Below are 17,927 nucleotides of genomic sequence, written 5' to 3'. Positions count from 1 at the left end.
GAGACAGACCATGACCCTGAAAGTAACTGCCTCTATGGGTTTGCCCACAGGGTTACACCAGATTACGCCAGACTACACCAGATGACAGGGTCGTTAACATACATGTCCCCTGTGTATGGGTGTGTGGTGAGTGTATGCCCTGGCCTGAGGCAGATCTCTGGCTTGGGAAACCCCCTACAGTTACAGAAACTCAAATAAAATAGTGAGGACCTGGGAAAGAGGAGAGCAGAATAAGGAGGAGAGGAGAGGAGAAGAGAGGAGAGGAAAGGAGGAGACACCAAGCAGATGTTATTCAATAAGTAGCAGCTGCCAACGGCAAACAGACTCAACACTCAACTCCCCCTTAGCTCCTTTACTCCCAGCATACCAGACACTAAATGAAACTAAATAAGAATTCTATGCAGAACGGGCTTAAAATGTCAGACGTTTTATGATATCACAGATGCAAACCATTTCAGCTGAACGCCAAAAACAAACATACAGTGAGAGCTGATTTATCAGATATTGCCCCATCCAAATCTTTAAGCAAAAACAGACCGGAATTTTTTCAAAATCTAATTTTCTTTCCCTTACACTACTACATGTTGGTTACAGTATGTGTGCTGCTAACATAGGTTTTTGCTAAAGCTTTACGAGACTAGATTAAAAATCCCCTTTTTCTATTCTTAATTTATGCCGTCCTTTTCTGCCTAATATGAATGTGCGGCATTGAGGAAATTCTCCAGCAGTTAGGAAGAACTGAAGCCATTGTCTTGTGAGGTTGACTGATAACCTTCAGTGGTGATTAGCAAGACAAACAGCAGTGTTCCCAGAAAGTCTGTAGTCACTATGCCGTCATGGGCGTGTAGGATGTTAAGTGATTAGCACAGCAGTGTGGACTGGCAGCTTCCTTATATCCTTTGGTGAGATTTAGCTGGCTTAATGGTTGCTCCTGAGCACACATAAGATTTGAATTTAGCCGTTTGGTCTTTTAATAGTCACAGCTGGAGGAGGAAAACCCGATCACAGTCAAGTACTCAGGGAGTACATCTCTCTGTCTCAATTTCCATATCCAGCCACAACCTACAAATTGGTCGGCCTGCTGTGTGTGTGTGTGTGTGTGTGTGTGTGTGTGTGTGTGTGTGTGTGTGTGTGCGCGTGTGTATGTGTGTGTGTGCGCGCGTGTGTGTGTGGGCGTGTGTGTGCGTGCGTGCGTGTGTGTGTGTGCGCGCGTGCATGCGTGTGTGTGTGTGTGTGTATGTGTGCGCGCGTGCGCGTGCGTGTGTGTGTGTGTATGTGTGTGTGTGTGTGTGTGTCTAATTTCAAAGTATCATATTTGTTACACACCCACCCATCCACGCTGTGACGAGAATATTCCATTCAAATAACAATAATAAAAACAATTTAAAAAAAAAAACAACAGTGGTGGAAACGATTCTGGGCGGCTAACTATATTTAGCTGCGTTCCCCCCACAAGGTCAGGTTGTGTAAGTAAAACTCGATTCCTTATTAGTCTCAGATTCATCTTCCTTTTTCCCACGACTGTACACTTTATCCCGTACCAAACCGCACATAGCCACACCCATTTGGATATGTAAAATACGAACATTTTACATTAAAATGTTCACGAGGCTGAATAAACAAATTCTGCAAACAACTGTAGAGGAAGTACACACAGAACATCAAGAGCCAAACAAAACGTCAACAACAAGGCATTTTCATGTCGAACGATCTGTATACCAAGCAGGAAGAGGGTAACACGTAATTATATTTCAGTGTACACAAACCTGTGGCAGACTCGCATCTTTCTAATGAAATAAATTCTTCTGAGAGAAACTACAGAGATTGCTCTCGAGATATTAAAGGAAGATTTCATAACCCTACATGGTAAATGTCATCTCAGGCTGGTAAAAATTCTGGCCAAAGGCATCAGAGAGAATGAGAGTGAATTCATATTCTCACAGACCTCACTGAAGTGTATCAGGAAGTCAGTTAGTTCTGACTCTCAATGATATGTTTTAATCCTGACAATGTTGTCCTAAACAAAGCTCCACTTCATTTGCATCGCACAAACAATCTTTGTGACATCTTTTGAGAGGACAGAAATGTAATACTTTACTTGTCAAAAAACGCACTTAGCACCTGTGTACATGAGTGTCTCGTCATTCCAGCTTGTTGAAGCTACTCCTTCATTACCACTGTTGGGCTCTGGGTTCTACGTTCAGTCATAAATATAGTGTGTGATACAGGCTGGCAGCAGACGATTGGGTACCTTTGATGACGTAAGCCTCGGCCAGGAGACGCAGCTGATACAGAGGCTGTTCGTCTCGTGTGAACTCCTCCACGCCGGCTCTGGCGCACATGCCCTGAGCGTCGCGGAAATGACCCTGAACGTAGTGGACTTTGGCGAGCAAGAGAAGAGCCTCGTTCAGATACCTGGGCTGTGAGACACGAGACAGAGCGTAATCTGAACGTAAGACAAACGCAGAATGACAAAAAAAAAAAAACGGACGCAGAGTCACAGAAATGCTTCGACACACATACACAAACACTCAAACTATATACGGGGTCTTCTGGAAGACCAAATTTAATGCATATGCAAAGACTGTGCTCTAGATCTGGTTCCAAGGAAAGCCATCTCCACTGGTCCTATGCGTCTTCACTAACCTCCAGTCGTCCTCTGCTGAGGAGGCTGTTGAGGTGAGCTTTGGCCTGGCCCAGCTTGGGCTGAGAGTGTTCGCTCAGGGGAGTGGAGCTCTGCAGTAGGGCCATGTTCTCCAGCAGACACTCCTCCAGTAGAGACTCAGCCAACAGCAATGTACCATAGTCATCTACCCATTACATACACAGGCACACACACACACACACACACACACACACACACACACACACACACACACACACACGCACGCACACACGGATTAAAAAGACGAATCATCCAGGACAGGACAGAATAGAATGAAAGATGTTGGTGGGAGTTGCTGATACCTATAAAATTTTGGAGCAGCAGAGATAGAACAAAGGTTGGAAAACCCGGTATGGAATCACTATTTAGAAGAGAATGTCTCTTTGCTGACTGAGGTTGTTGATGAGCAGAATACTGCCACCTTCTGTTCTTAATGACTGATTTAGGATCAGCTATTTCTTGGCCATTATTAGCCAAACAAAACTGGATTCAGATAAGATTTCCAGTTGATGAAGTACCAGAGGTATGATGTGATGGAGCAGTGAGTCAGAGAAGATTTCAGCCAAAAAAAGCAGCCTTAAATGTTAAAGTAACATTCTGAATGAGTTCCTGTCTGGATAAAGCTGTACTTCAGTCTACAGTCATGAAGAATGATAAAGAAATAATAAATGACCCGTCAGTAACTGATGCATTTACACAAGTGTAATAACTAAAAAGTCTATAATGGTGTCTTTACAGAGTACACATAATCCCATTACAAACACAAAAAAAGGTTTCAGTTCTTTTGAGGCAGTAAAGGAAAATCTTTCCTTTCTGTCTCGAACTTGTGAAACAATGATATTTAATCACATAAAATGGAATACAGTATTTCTATACATTACTTATTCATGTAAAAACTTCCCTAATGGAAGCGTTTACTTGTGGGGGGGAGAAAGGGAAGAAAACCTCACTAACTGTGGACAGAACAAAACTGCATGGAAACGACTGACCAATTTCTATCACATTCATAAGGTACTTTTTAAACAGGATCCTTCACCTGTACTTTACTAATTTATGTATTCTTTTTTTCTTTTTTTCTTTTGTTTTGTTTTGTGAGCAGCAGCAGCAGCAGGGGGTTGCAATTTGTTGGAATCTGGTCTGGCATCTGAACTGGCAAATCTCACAGAGACTGGCAGCCTGATTGTCCTGAGCTGTTCTGGGCCCTTAGAGACTGGGTTATGATTGTTTTGGCTCCAATATAAAGAAAAACCAGGGGGAACAACAAATGATGGCTCTTGTCCTTCATAGGTCTCTTGTATACATGCCCTTGATGGACTGCTTCCTGCTCGCTTCAAGCTTTCTCTCTCTCTTTCTCTCTTTCTCTCTCTCTCCATCTCTCTATACTCATCCAGGCTTTAGTCTGTTTGGATGAAAGAGTTGCTACATGTGTTTGGTGTAATGTTTATGTTTGACATCTCTGACAATTTTTTCCTTAAGATTAATGGACTTTCTCATTCATCCAGACAGAAAAGAACAAAACAAAAATGTAAAAAACTAGAATATTTGAATTGGAGCCTGTGAGTGAAACAAAACTGAAATAGTACAACCATAACCTCATTATGACAGCTGTGTAGATATAATCTTCATATCCTTTGTACATTTTTATGAAAGCTCTCCAAACCATTGTCATAAAACCTAATGTTGTAGTGTAACTGCTAATATGCTCTTATCCTGGATGCATAATTTCTCACCTGAGAGAAAGGTAAAGCAAAGTCAGGCAAAGCAAATGTGCATTACACTCTTCAAAACATAAAACTAAATGAACTCTAGCAGGGTATTTACTGGCTCTTCTACATACTCTCTCTCCTCTCTCTCTCTCTCCCTCTCTCTCTCTCTCTCCCTCTCTCTCTCTCCCTCTCTCTCTCTCCCTCTTTCTCTGTCTTACTCACTTGCTCGTTTGCTCTCTCTCTCTCTCTCTCTCTCTCTCTCTCTCTCTCTCTCTCTCTGGAAAGTGAACACTCCTATGCTTGCAATTGAGGATAAAGTTCATTAGATCATGTCAAATAAACCTTTCCAAGAAAACAACAGGCTCTTCCAAACATGGTGATATTAGTCTAGCTCATAGCTGAGTGCTGAGTGAGACAGATGGACAGCCTCAGCACAGTGGCACAGTGACTGGATAACCTGCACAGGTTGGCACGGCATAGCTCAGACACTCCAGATTTGATTATTGACATAATAACAGGTACATAAAAGTCACCCAAACCATGTTTACTCTGTCAAGGTCAGTGTTCTCTCTCTCTTGTTCTCTCTCTCTCTCTCTCTCTCTCTCTCAGTGTGTGTGTGTGTGTGTTTGTGTGTAGTTGTGTACTTCCGTAAGTCTATTTCAGTATCGAGAGATGTTGCCGGTGATGCAAAGTAACGTGCTTGTAAAGCAATTTGCAGCGATTGTTGCTTTCATAAAAGCTTAATCGGTCCGCGCAAGTTACGCCGCTGTTTCTTTTGGATCAACTCTCTATAACTCAAGACTTGATGACACATCTTAACCACTTTACTTAATTGCTCATTTCATAATATTAGACAAACTACTTGTGCAGCTTGTCACGGTCCATTTCAAGCTGGGGAGTCAGCGACACATGCTATGAGCTTACATGAAAAGTACAAAGTTCATGCGGAACAACAGCCGTTCCTTTATCCGGGAATGCGTCAAAACAGACAACTACTCAACAGGTTACCACGACAAAGTCACTCACCATTCTCATGGAATTTTGCTGCCGCGAGCTGTTCCACAAGAAACGGTATCTTGTCCCACTGACATTCTCCTCGGTAACGATCAATCTCCGCCTCTAGTCGGTATTGAGAGAAGGAGATCCTAGATGACATCCCTGGCATATCCCTGTGTCCGCACTCTCCAGATACGAGCGGAGTGACTGCAGACTGTCAAGCGGAAAAAATATTTACACTGAGCATGTGCGGCGCGTTATGCCTAAAGCTAGGGATCAGAAAAGGAACTGACACTCACCAAAAAACCCCTCCAATAAATATATAAATAAATAGTAGCCAACATTTGTGCTATACTGCTTTGAAAACATCTTTGACTTATCTATATTGTTAAAAGAATGAGGAACAGAAACAGAGCTAGAGATGAGTTGTACAGTGAGAGACCAGCACCTTGCTAAAAAACTGTAGCCTGGGACGTGAGTTCATTGGGAGTGTAGTCAATACATACATCTCTCATGACATCTTTCACCATTACAGCAAATATTCATATTTATTGCACCGCCTGTTGTCGTTAATCGAAAAATTTACTTCGTTCATGTCCACTTCGATACTAACATAAACCCGATGCGTTTAATATGTTCAATTTTCTACACATTTGTTTGTCAACTAACAGCTGAATTGATCTTATAGGGAAAGAATGCCAAATTTACTCGATCGGTAAATGAGTTTGTTCTGAAGAAAGGTGAGGTTTTTTATCAACGATAACTCATTCAAGTTAACGCTCTACTCTAGAACACTATTGCACCTGCTGCTTGAGCAATAAACTGTAAATAGCCCATAATCAGTACAGTCAGAATAGTATGTGTTTTTACAGTATAAATTTTGATTGTACTGGATTAATATTGCTTGCATAATTTATTGGTCCGCTATAACGTTTCTTTTCTAGCAATGTTGTGTTTTCGCCCGCTACTTGTTACATTTAACCCCGCCTTGGGTGAATTTGTAATCTCCGATCTTCCGCCACCCTTAGTTTAATTGTGGACCGCTGGCAGTAAGATTAGAAGCAAAATTAAACTTGTTTAAACGTTGTCCCCGACACACCCTTTGTGTAACAGTGTTTCTATTTCCACTCAAAGCATTATGTGCAGGATAACAGGTTTCCCTCGAATCAGTAGGCCTGCTGTGGATGTACCTATGTACCTCTTAAAACAACCGGCGTCCCCAAAATCTGTTGTTAATGCGGAAAAGGCGAAACGCAAAGTGGCGACACAGCTATCGGACAAAATATTTTAGCCTACATTTGTTCCAAAAAAAAAAAAAAGGGTAATGTTTTTTGATTACCCTATCCTAATGCCTTTTGAAGCTTACCACGTGAAACACTGTTACGTGTGAAGTTAACAGCGTTAACATCCCTGAAAGTGTAAACTGCTATGTTTGTTTTACTTTTAAATCTCAGTAGTTGCCGAGGTCACAGTAAGTTATTGCGTGATGTGAATTTATTAGTATTCTTAGCTAACTTTCACTCAGCTGAAAATAAATGTGAATTTGCTCAAGCTAGATCGGGCTCAATTTGCGAGATTAATGTCTCGAGACAGTTCAGCAGAGAGAAGTTGAGAGAAAAGCAGATTAATGGAGCTAGATGCCTCCCAGAATTTGACAAAACACATGCAGCGTGTTTTGTAAATATACCAGTTCAGAAACAAACCCAGGGCGTTTTAAAAAGCTGTCAAACAAATTGCGTTCGCTTTACACACCACCCTTCATAAACAAACACAATAGATGTTTAAAAAAATGTTAGAAAATAAAGCACAGTTTGCAAATATGACATTGCGCATACAAATACAATCCGTGCGTCGGTTTTATCCCGTAAATATGGAGTATTGCAAGTACACACACTTCAATGATTTTTGGCAGGGATTTAACTTTATCTCCCTGACATTAGGTTCTCTCCTAAACTGAACCGCTTTTGTAAAGGTGCTGGGCGAGTTACAGTCCGTAACAGCAGGTGGCGCTATGGAACTTTCTGAGTAGCCACTTTCTAACTTTTCCCTAAGGATTCCTAGCTGGGAAAGAAATTGTTACTTCTGCGTGAATCACACGGAGTCACTTGGTAATCCTTGTGGCCTCTTAACAGTTCAAAATTTAAGTGCGGGAAGAGTTGATGTCTATGGAGTGACCAACAGTTTGAAAATATTTACATAGCTTAGGCCTATTTGAGTGTAAGTTACTTGAGTGTAAATTAGGCGTCCATACAACAATGCTTACATGAGCCTTCAAAAAAAAAAAAAAAAAAGATTTAAAAGTCTAGAAATTCTTTGAATACACTTTATAAGGTTGTGTTTTCAGTCACTACTGTTTTAATACGCAATGTAGAAACTGTAAGGCTGGCAGCTTTGCACAAATATGTAGACTACAATATAACAGCGAACAATTTTCTTGCGTTTCAGGAATTGAGATTTGATGGACATAACTGTAACTCAGCATGATCTCACGCTTTTTGTAGCAGTAAGTATTATTTTTAGCTTCTATCCTGTTGTGTTTTAGCCATTTGAATATGCTGTTGACCAGTGTCTTGACCTACGATACAGAAAATACAACAGTATTCAAGGCTTATCAAGAAAATGGCAACGACCTTTTCATTTGGGGACACGTGTAGACTCCTGAATAGCGCCACCTGGTGTTGTGTATTGTAATTTTCCTGACACATAAGCAAAAGCTGTTGAGTTTATGAGAAACAAGTTTGGCAGTAACGCTTAGAGACATCCTTGCCAAAAGTCACGATTAACAAATTCAGTGCATGTATTGTATGTGCAACATTCTTTGTATTTGTTTATCAGTCATATCAATCATGAATTTGTGGAACACGTTGTATTTGTGTGTATTTGTGTGTTATGTGTTTGTGAACAACACTTTCTTTCCAATTACTATTATTATTATTGTTTTTATTTCTTTTGTTAAAATGTGTTATATTTGTTTGTGAAGTGTGATGAAAGTCTGCTGAACACATGTGATAGTGGTGTTTTGTGTTTGCCAAACCCATTGCTGGTGAATTGTAGGACAATAACAGAACACACAGCACTTGTTTGATAATCTTGTACGGAGCCAAATTTAACCCAAAATTTATCATATTTGTAATTGATTTATTTTCCTGGCATATCAGTTGCTCTAGCAACAGCTGAGATCAGTCAACTGATAATAGTCAGCGCAAAGCCCATAATGAGAGTTGCCACTTTCTGGATAAACTGTTCTTGGCCTCTGGTTAAGGGGAGTTTGGCGTTGGGAGCTCTCTTTACAGTTCATCTGTCACTTTGACCAATACACATGATGAGGAATGAGGATGTTCTGATGGTAGACAGCTGCAGCAAATACAGTTTTACTTATTGACTAAACATGATGACAGCTTAATCAAAATGTAACTGGTCTTAAAATATATTTAGATTTCAGTGTCAGTGAAATTTAATCTTACAAAGTCCATCCCCTGAAGGAGAACTTCCTTGAAATGTCCACAGGGATTAAATCAGTGTTTTAAAATCAGTTAGTCATTAAGGGTGTGCAGAAACAATCCAAAACCCTTCATTAAATATTACTATGTTTGTACTGAGCACATTAAAGGCACACCCCTTAAGACAAAAAAAGACCCTCCCACCTCGACAACACTAGGCTTGATGTGACTATGGGCTTGATGTCCTGGTTTAGCACGTTTCGTTTAAGCCCTCAATAGGTTTGTTAAATGGATTAAATACAAGGCCTACTGTGACCTAATTATGGGAACAAGGGCACTGCACGGCGGACGACAATGTAGTAAACAGCACATTCGGACAGCTTACTAAAATTTAGCATTGGTGTTGAAGGAATGTACAGTTGCAAAGAGGAAAGCCTGTAAATAGATAAACAAAGGGAAAAAAACACTAAGCGAATGCTCAGTAATGTTTGATTGTAATAGCGCCACTCAGTGGATGAATTGAACGTCACTTTTGGCAAGTATTAAAAGCAGGTCGGATTTCGTTTAGGTATTGTTATCTATCAAACACTGTTCAACCAATTTTGGATCCATTTATGATTCAAATGTTCACTGGAGAAATTGATTAATGAAACTATGAGGTCCAATCCAGCCTATCCTACGGTTGCCTGTATTTCTCACATGGAGCAGCTCGCTACCAAATTTTTTAAAACGCAATTCCATATATTAAGCCTACCGAATGCAAAGTCTACAAGCTATGGGAACAATATCTACTGCGGGTTTAGTAGTCTATGTATCTAATAAACTACAACATCTAATGTAACACTGAACCTCCAGTCTTCGGAAAAGAGACTTTGCGACTTCATTTTCCTTGTGAAAACTGGCCATTTGGTTGTCAGTAGCGACTGTTTAGTACGATACATTACTGGAGAAAATATCCGTATTCTTTCATTATTCTTCTCAAAGCAGAAACACTGTACGGATTACCGCTGCACTGAGAATACCCAATTTGTGAATATCTGGCTATTGACGCACTACTGAAATCCAATCAGAATTTAGCTGTCGTGTCCATAAGGTGAAAGGTAACTACGGCAAACAGACTGGTTCAAACGTGCTTGTTCCTGAGAGAAGTTCCCATCAACCCAGATCTAAAGCAGGGGGATTTTTTCCTAAGTTTTTCGATTCTAGTCACACTTTGAGAACAGGTGAGAGAAAAATGGCGTGCTGTGCAGCTGTTTCAACATAGCTTGTTATATGTCTTTTGTCGAATGAGAGCCATTTCAGTTTTAGCTAAAAGTTTATGCGTAAGGGCTAAAGAGTGTAACATCTGTCTTGACTCTCTTGTGATGAGCAGACTAGCATACGGTCAACTAACATATCTGTCCATACTCTAAATATGCTAAAAAATGAGCTATACTTTTAAAGCGTCAAACGGTAGCATTTTAGCATTCCGCATTACGACGGCTCTGCGCCCCTGTATTTGAACTTGTCAGTGTCTGACTTGCTCTCTGTTGTGTGTTACATGTTTGCTTTTCATTCATCATCATTTCAATATTGCGCTGCCTGATATATTGGTAGATGTTAGTCACATGGCTCGATGCATACTCATATTTTATTTATAAATCTCTTTTAAACTTCTACTCAACCTTGAAGTTGTAAATAGTCTTAGGTTTTATATAAGGCAGTTGTATGTGTGTGTGAGTTAATATCATTACCCTTAAGAGCAAATATTTTCCTAGCTCATGATCTCAAACTTAAACAAATCGTACTGTGGACACTGCTGTTCTCTTAGCTTTGTGTTCCTGATTTGCTGAAGGATCGTGTTTAAACTGACGGCTATTTATCCAGTATAATGCAGGATAGAAGGAGCTTCAGGTGGCACACAAAGTGGGGCTGCCTATTGCTATTGTCATGCTGTCTGGTGTCAGTCCAGTCTCATGGAGGCCAACATGGACAACAGGATGGTTCACAGGCAGCTCCAGGACACCCACCAATCACACGTCTGGACAGGAACGTAGTGCAGGACAGAGAGTGAGTGATTTGACTCAAGACACACCATATGTTTAATCTAAAGTGCTGATTTAGGCTGCTTGCCTGACCTTAACTGTTGTTTAAAGGACTTAACTATGGCACAGACTTCTGAATTACACTGATGTGTCTTATTTGCAAGATGAGAACTGACCTTTGGTCGCTTCAGAAAAAGACCTCGTTGCCAACTGAACTCTGTATTGGTACAGCATGACTGCAGCGTCAGTGAAACATAAAAAAGGTTTTGCTTTTGCATAAGATGATTATGATTCATAGTAAACTCCGGTTTGACTTTAAGTTTATGACATCAGCACATTGGTGTAGATTTGTGTAAATTACCTGCACATCCCACCCAGCTTTTCACTTTAACCTTTTTCACCTTCAGTCAAATTCCGGTGCTTCGTTGGGATTGTCTCAGTTGTTTATTTTAACTGAGTTTTAGAGCTATTTTACATGGACGTGTATTTGTAAACAAGTTCACAAAGTGCTCATCTGAATGCTTTTCTCCCTCTCTGTTTTAGGCATATTATGGAGCATTTGGACGGCGTAATTGACAAACCAGAATCAGACATGACACCTCAGGAGCTCCAGTTACATTACTTTAAAATGCACGATTACGATGGAAACAACCTGTTGGATGGCCTTGAGCTCGTCACAGCAATCACGCACGTGCACAGAGAGGTGAGGTCCAGTGAAAATGAAGGAATGGGGATCCAATTAAAAGCAGGATCAATCGGAGTTGCACAAAGATTTGTCACAGAGCCCCGTGGTGTCACTGACCCGGTGTGACACTACTTTAGCAGGCCGTTATGTGGCGGCCTCAGCGAACAAGCTGTCACTCGGAAGTTGCTCACCAAACCTGTTCCAAACCCCCCCCCCCTTTTTTCTTTGCTTTCTTCGCCCTTGAGTGGAAGTGCTAGAATATATTTATGCCATCTATACTTAAAAAGGAAAAAAAAAAAAACCTTACTGCTTACGTAGCACTTGTAGGAAAAGTATTTTTTACATTATTTAAAATGGATTAACGTATTGAAAATGCATGTATTTTAACCATAAGAATTTGTCAGCTTGGGAATGTAGCAGTTAGTAGGTGTGCGGTGTGTATTTTAGATCCGACATTTCGCGTTTGACTCATTTGTACTATTGAGCATTTCACTACTGTGAGACGGGGTCATTCCATAAAGCAGGACCTGTCAGTTGACCAAGTGATGCGATCAAAAAACAGCGACATTTTGTGTCATTTCATGTCGTAAGTGACATTTCTGATGGACGGTTTCGACTGCTGACTTAAGTTCTCCGGCTAATTGAGAAATCTCCAGCTAATTGAGAAAACCTTCCAAGTCTTTTTTTTCGTGTGTGTGTGTGTGTGTGTGGGGTGCACACATGACAGAGGCCTTCCGCAAACGCCTTTGAAAGCCTTTCATGAATGACAGACTTTTGTGATTTCTGGAACTTTGGTGTGTTTTGAAAAACCGCATGTCCTCTCTCTCTCTCTCTCTCATATCACTCATGCTCATTCTGTTGTTTCCAGGAGAAGGGAGCAGACAGCCAGCCAATGAAAGAGGAGGATCTCATCAGCCTAATCGATGACGTTCTGAGAGACGATGACAAAAACAACGATGGTTACATAGATTACGCTGAATTTGCCAAGTCACTGGAGTAGAGGGAGACAACCGCCTACCGCCTTACTGTGAACTGAGCTGACCTCCTGTACAGAGAAATCGGACACAAATCGACAAACCACTTTCTGTCCTTTGAGAGTACCTCAAAATGGTGTCCGTGTTACATGTACCAGAGGATGAGTTTGACTAAAGTCCTGACTAAATTATAGGTGCGTAAACTGCCAAAACCGTCCAATGATAAAGAATTAATGAAAAAAAGAAGAAACATAATTTTGGTTTGATATAGCATAGATGATGAAAAAAGGCCTGAGAAAAGGCTTTTTGGGGGACAAAAAAATAAGAATTTCTGAGAAAATGTTGTGCTGGTTTGCGCTGTAAGATTTTGGTTAAGGAGAACTAGTCTTCTAACAACTCAACCACCACATTTCTGTGTAAATGGAAATGCTTGGGTGATCTTGATGACCTGTTCCTGTCACTCTTGTAGTGCATTGAAAGACAATGATATTGTATTTAAATTACATACATGATAAACAAGGTCTTGAACACACACTGTATTCTTGAGTTTTGGGGTTGAATGTTGACCAAGATGGTCTGTTGTGTTCATCTCCATTTAATATGACCCTAGGTTTGTTTAATTTATACCAGAAAGCTAAATGATCCTACATGCGTGTATGTGGTTAGCAGTGTCACTTACAACACAGTTCAATTGCCCACAACGAAGTTGTATTTTTCAGTTGTTTAAGAAATACATTGTTTTGGAAAGACACTCTATCACAGTTTGGTCAGATGCTTTTCTTTAAGGCCCTTTTAATCTGTAAAGTAGGTTTACGTAATGTTAAAACATTTTGTTACATAAGATAAATTATATTTCCAGAATTTCTAAATGTTGACATTTTGTGAATGAGAATAATGAGAAATGCATAATTATTTTGTCGTAGGAAACTATTGCATCAGCTTGTTAAGATACAGAAACCTGTGTTTTGTGTGTTGAAAACTATAATAAAAATAATATCACTTTTCCAAGTTTAATTTCATTTGAATATTTTGATAGGGTTTGTCTTTGTTTGACAGCAAAAAGGATGGAAAAAATAATGGAACAGTACGGTAACTAAGCATCTTTTCTAACCAGGAACAGATCAGAACACTAAAGACTTTAGAAGAATGAGCTCAAAAAAAAAAAAACGCTAAAGAAACTCACTTATAAACATGGTGACGAGAAAATATTTCGGTGGAGAAAATGTTTACCCCCTTCAACTTACAGGAAATGAGGCTTCACTGGTTAGTTGTTTGATTCAGCAGTGACTATCTCGTGGTCCAGCCTCCGCCACAGACCTTAAAATCTTTGCACATCAAAAGTTCAGCTCTAAAATTACCTGACGAACTCTTATCACCCTGACTCCCATACGTTCTCTATCGCCGTTCAAACTCTAACTGCGATGACGCAGCATCCAGTAGCATAAAATTATATCATGCAAAAAGAAATCTCCAGTGTAGCATGCTAACGGCTTGCTCTAGTTCCAGTGACCAGCTGGGTCCAGAGCCGACATGGACGCCAGAGAGAACACTGATGCGTGGGGCAAGGTGGTCGGGGGGGTCCCGATGTTGCGTAGCTGGGCGTACCAGTCTTCGTGCTGGCGGCCGGGCTGTGGCTGTTGGGGTGCTGTGGGGCAGGAGAACTGAGTGCCATGGGTTGGGTGATGAGAGTAACCAGCAGAGGGCAGCACCGAGGAGAACCTTGGTATGTGAGTCAGAGAGTGGGTGCACTGGTACGGCCTGCCCACTCCGCCGGTCGGCACGCACATGCTGCCGAGGAGCGTCCCATGGCCTGGCATCACGCCCACGGACAACACTTTCTGAGTGGCACGTTCCTGTTTCCGTTGCTTGGCGCGACGGTTTTGGAACCACACCTGTGGAACAAAGGGTAAGTCGCTAGTAGATTTGACACGATGAGTCAACATTGAACGCTGAGAGGCAGAGAACATGAGTATCTGTTCATGACATGTCATTTGAATAATTAAGTCGATGAACGTATCATGCCCGAGTTCTTTTACAGCTCTGCTTTAGTTAAAAGACTCTGGGAGTTTGATACTTTCACAGAAAGAGAAAATAGAAAAAGAGAAAATGATAAATACAATAATAAATATTCATGTGCTTTTTTTTTCCATGTTTGTCTTCAATTTCTGGCCTTATTCTTTGAGGATGCACCATTAACTTTTGTGAGGTACCTAATGCAGACTCTTGGATTATTGAAATTATGGAAACTGTGCCATACTGTTGTAGTAAGCACACATTATCTTTTACAAAGCTGCAGCGCTGAGATGAAGAGAAGACACCATGTTACAGTGTCCCTGGGGCAAGATGGGCTTAAGTCCCTCACTCAAGGGTACAACAGCAAGGAATTCACAACCATACACACTCTTGTGCTAAGTCAGCATTCGTAGGTGCTTTGTTTGGCATTTCAAACCAGAAGGATTCAGGTCCCTGGTGTGGAGTCTGATCCCACAGAGATGTTTTCACCCTCTGTGGGTTAGGCCCCCGTCCTACCAGGAAATGCTCCTCACAAAAGTTTACAATATACATATATTTTTTTACAGTATAATATTTTTACACCACTTGACGCTCCATCTGACCTGTATGCGTGCCTCGTTTAGTTTAGTGGCTCGAGCTAACTCTTCCCTACAATAGATGTCTGGGTAGTGGTTCTGTCTAAAGGCCAGTTCCAGCTGCTCCAGTTGCTCCTGGTTGAAGGTGGTGCGATTTCTCCGTCGGGATGGAGATGGGTATGGTCTCACACATCCGCTGAATCCCCTCACGCTCACAGCATCTGTGGAGCCTTTCCTCGGACGGCTCTGTACATCTGCGCTCAAGAAAAAGCGAATTTAAAAGGTCATTTCATCAATGAATGACAAAGAAAACCTCTTTGTCACTCTGAGGAACATTCCGGAAAAAGAACGTGTTCTTTCCTCTCAGGTTACCTGAATTTTCCATTGACAGAAAGAGTTTTGTAGACCATCAACAAACTGGCGGTGTTCAGTTTGCAGGCGCGCATCTCACAAGTGACAGTTGACTCAATAGAAAAGGATTAAACACCTTTTTGCCTTCCTCTCAACTGTTGGGGAACCCAATAGGCAACAGGCTTTCCCTCCAGAACTCAATATCGTGAGAGAGAGATACCAGAGTCCAAGGAACTGAATGAAGATTAGGTAAACAATGGCCAACAAAGTGACTAATTTGTCAGATTGGTGGACTTGGTTGAAGAGGACCTCTCACAATGGAAGCACAGGAGGAGAGGAAGACAGAAAAAGAGTTGAGCCTATTGAATTTCGAGGGTAAAGCGTATTTGAGTGTGCTATTCAATTTCTGATCAAATGAAACAGTCTCACATGAACAGCTGCAAGCTGGGAGGTGATATACTTCATTTCGTATTACCATAGATGAGTCTGGTATCTTCAGTATTTACAGTTTCCTTTGTTGTCCCAGTAGCGGTCTAAGCTAAACAACCTATTTTTTAAAAATTTTTTTTGTAAAAATGTATATTTGTAAATGTGTGCTTTCATTTTAAAAATCCATATGTTCTGTTGTGCATCGTACTAATGGATCGCATGAATCAAAGTGTTCCCTTTTCCCTATACATGGCAATATGGAGTCACCATTCAATAACTATTTGCTAGGCAGGGTTTATTTCAGAGAAAGATGTAGCATAATGAGGAACTTAAAGTACATCGGTCAAATGCCCTCCTGTGAATTTTTAGGTTTATCTCAGTCATAAATCTAAAATATCCATATGGTATCAATAAATGAAACAAGCGGGAAAGAGCCCTGTTAAAGTTACTCTATCATTAGTTTTGCCTGCACCAGACAGTAATCCCATGTTAAAACATTTTCTCACCCAAGTTAAAAAAAAAAAAGAAGTAACACAGCACTTTCTAACACATTAATACTTAAACTGATCAAACGTTATTTAATCATTTTTAGCGAATCATTATTATTATGATTACTTTAGTGCAGCAAAATTGCCCTCACCTGCACTAGAACTGACGGGGACTTCAGGAAACATCTCGGGATACTGTTGTTGCGGTTTGACTGAGTCCATTCCTGACTTTCTCTGGATCATGATAAGGGTCCAAGTTTGAGTCACGGTCAGACAGGGTTACTGGGGAATATCTTTACACACCAGTCTGCCGTGACATCACCGCAGCAGCACCCCGCCTTAACACCTGCTATCACAATTTCTATTGTGTGGAGCGTATTCGTTTGCAGCCCGCTGTAAACTTTCCGGCAAGTCCACTGTCGGTTGGAAGTATTTCGTTGATTACACAATTATGGGATGTATGCATATTACACATTATGGAGACAACAGCCCGAGTTCATCAAACGCTTCAAATCTCGTCCACGAGGAACTATACAGCATATATAATGGATAAAGAAACGTCCATAATTAAGTAGACAACAGAATATTTTGTAATTATACTCAGTAGCCTGTGTTTTTCGTTTTGTAAACAATGTGTTTGTGCTCACAGCTGATGTCTCTAGATTAAAAGTGGGAGAAACATTTATTTTGCAGTGGAAATCTAGTAACCATCGGGTTGGTAGGCTTACTATTAACAAGACACGATTAGGTTTCTTAATTGTGACTCAAAGGTTAAGCCATGCATGACAAAATTTGCATAACACACTTTTGATGTATTTAACACAAAACGTGACTATCACTTTAAGAGAATTTAATTTGTTTCTATACCCGTTTTTATCAGGAGGGGTCAAGAGTTTTGCAATATGCAATACGTCCACCAGATGGAGAAACTTACCACATTAATGAAATTTTCAGATCGCGATTACAGGCTAAGCGATGACGCTCGCTCTCTCTCTCTCTCTCTCTCTCTCTCTCTCTCCCCTTGCAGACTTCTGCTGTACTGCCGAATAATTATAGCTAAAATCGAATTTACTCATTGTAAATGTCCTGAGATGTCTGTGTTCTTTTTTAAATCTCATTTGGCTTAAAGAGGTCTAATTCAATTTTTTCTCAGTCACCACTTTGACTGGGCGGACATGGTATTTCTCAGGACCTTTGTGTCATCTGTGTTCTCCAGTCAACAACGTCTACAGTCCTCCTTCATACCCCCAACAGACCGTGCATATGACACTAAACATCATATGTATATGAAATCCTTCACTGAGAGCTACAGATCACCTAGTCAAGGTCTTCCTCCTGTTCTTGCTCCCTCTCTTCTTACTTTTATCATTATTATTATTGTTACTATTATTATTATTATTGTTAGTGGTTGTGGTAGACGTAGTAGTCGTAATAGTAGAAGTAATTATTTGTAATGTACATGGTTTTGCACATTTCTAACAATTTTAGTGATCAAGGTTTTAGTGCACTTGGCTCAATAGGACAACAGAAAGAAAGAAAGAAAGACAGAAAGAAAGAAAGAAAGAAAGAAAGAAAGAAAGA

General features: G+C 40.6%; 3 protein-coding genes across 3 annotated transcripts in view; 1 reads left to right on the top strand and 2 right to left on the bottom strand.

Moving 5' to 3' along the window:
- Window positions 1–5,573, bottom strand: part of ttc7a (tetratricopeptide repeat domain 7A) — a 27,529-nt gene extending 21,956 nt beyond the window's left edge. The window contains exons 1-3 of the mRNA XM_030771141.1: window positions 5,398–5,573; window positions 2,647–2,810; window positions 2,252–2,420 (exon numbers count right to left, since the gene is read on the bottom strand). Coding sequence (XP_030627001.1) covers window positions 2,252–2,420; window positions 2,647–2,810; window positions 5,398–5,536 — 472 coding nt within the window. The 5' untranslated portion in view covers window positions 5,537–5,573. The remainder of the gene's footprint in view (window positions 1–2,251; window positions 2,421–2,646; window positions 2,811–5,397) is intronic.
- Window positions 5,574–9,945: 4,372 nt separating this feature from the next.
- On the top strand, window positions 9,946–13,492 carry mcfd2 (multiple coagulation factor deficiency 2, ER cargo receptor complex subunit). Its single transcript, XM_030772611.1, has 4 exons — window positions 9,946–10,030; window positions 10,674–10,856; window positions 11,375–11,534; window positions 12,385–13,492. Exons 2-4 carry the CDS (start codon window positions 10,678–10,680, stop codon window positions 12,514–12,516), a joined length of 471 nt encoding a protein of 156 aa, XP_030628471.1. The 5' UTR covers window positions 9,946–10,030; window positions 10,674–10,677; the 3' UTR covers window positions 12,517–13,492.
- A 494-nt stretch (window positions 13,493–13,986) lies between these two features.
- prop1 (PROP paired-like homeobox 1) lies at window positions 13,987–16,589 on the bottom strand. The gene is made up of 3 exons (XM_030772999.1): window positions 16,499–16,589; window positions 15,106–15,332; window positions 13,987–14,382 (listed from the first exon to the last, which is right to left on the bottom strand). Exons 1-3 carry the CDS (start codon window positions 16,587–16,589, stop codon window positions 13,987–13,989), a joined length of 714 nt encoding a protein of 237 aa, XP_030628859.1.
- Between the last annotated feature and the right edge of the window lie 1,338 nt (window positions 16,590–17,927).

The sequence above is a fragment of the Chanos chanos genome, chromosome 4 (assembly GCF_902362185.1).
Source record: "Chanos chanos chromosome 4, fChaCha1.1, whole genome shotgun sequence".
Lineage (NCBI taxonomy): Eukaryota > Metazoa > Chordata > Actinopteri > Gonorynchiformes > Chanidae > Chanos > Chanos chanos.
Note: the sequence above shows the minus strand (reverse complement) of the source record. Positions and strands in the feature narration are given on the sequence as shown.

Bases quoted from the DNA above. Each gene is read 5' to 3' on its own strand.
- mcfd2 (XM_030772611.1), top strand. From the start codon at position 10,678: ATGCAGGATAGAAGGAGCTTCAGGTGGCACACAAAGTGGGGCTGCCTA. The intron at 10,857-11,374 runs GTGAGTGATTTG...TCTCTGTTTTAG, and splicing joins AACGTAGTGCAGGACAGAGA to GCATATTATGGAGCATTTGG. The intron at 11,535-12,384 runs GTGAGGTCCAGT...TGTTGTTTCCAG, and splicing joins TCACGCACGTGCACAGAGAG to GAGAAGGGAGCAGACAGCCA.
- prop1 (XM_030772999.1), bottom strand. From the start codon at position 16,589: ATGATCCAGAGAAAGTCAGGAATGGACTCAGTCAAACCGCAACAACAG. The intron at 15,333-16,498 runs GTGAGGGCAATT...TCTTGAGCGCAG, and splicing joins CCCCGTCAGTTCTAGTGCAG to ATGTACAGAGCCGTCCGAGG. The intron at 14,383-15,105 runs GTCAGATGGAGC...TTTGTTCCACAG, and splicing joins TAAACGAGGCACGCATACAG to GTGTGGTTCCAAAACCGTCG.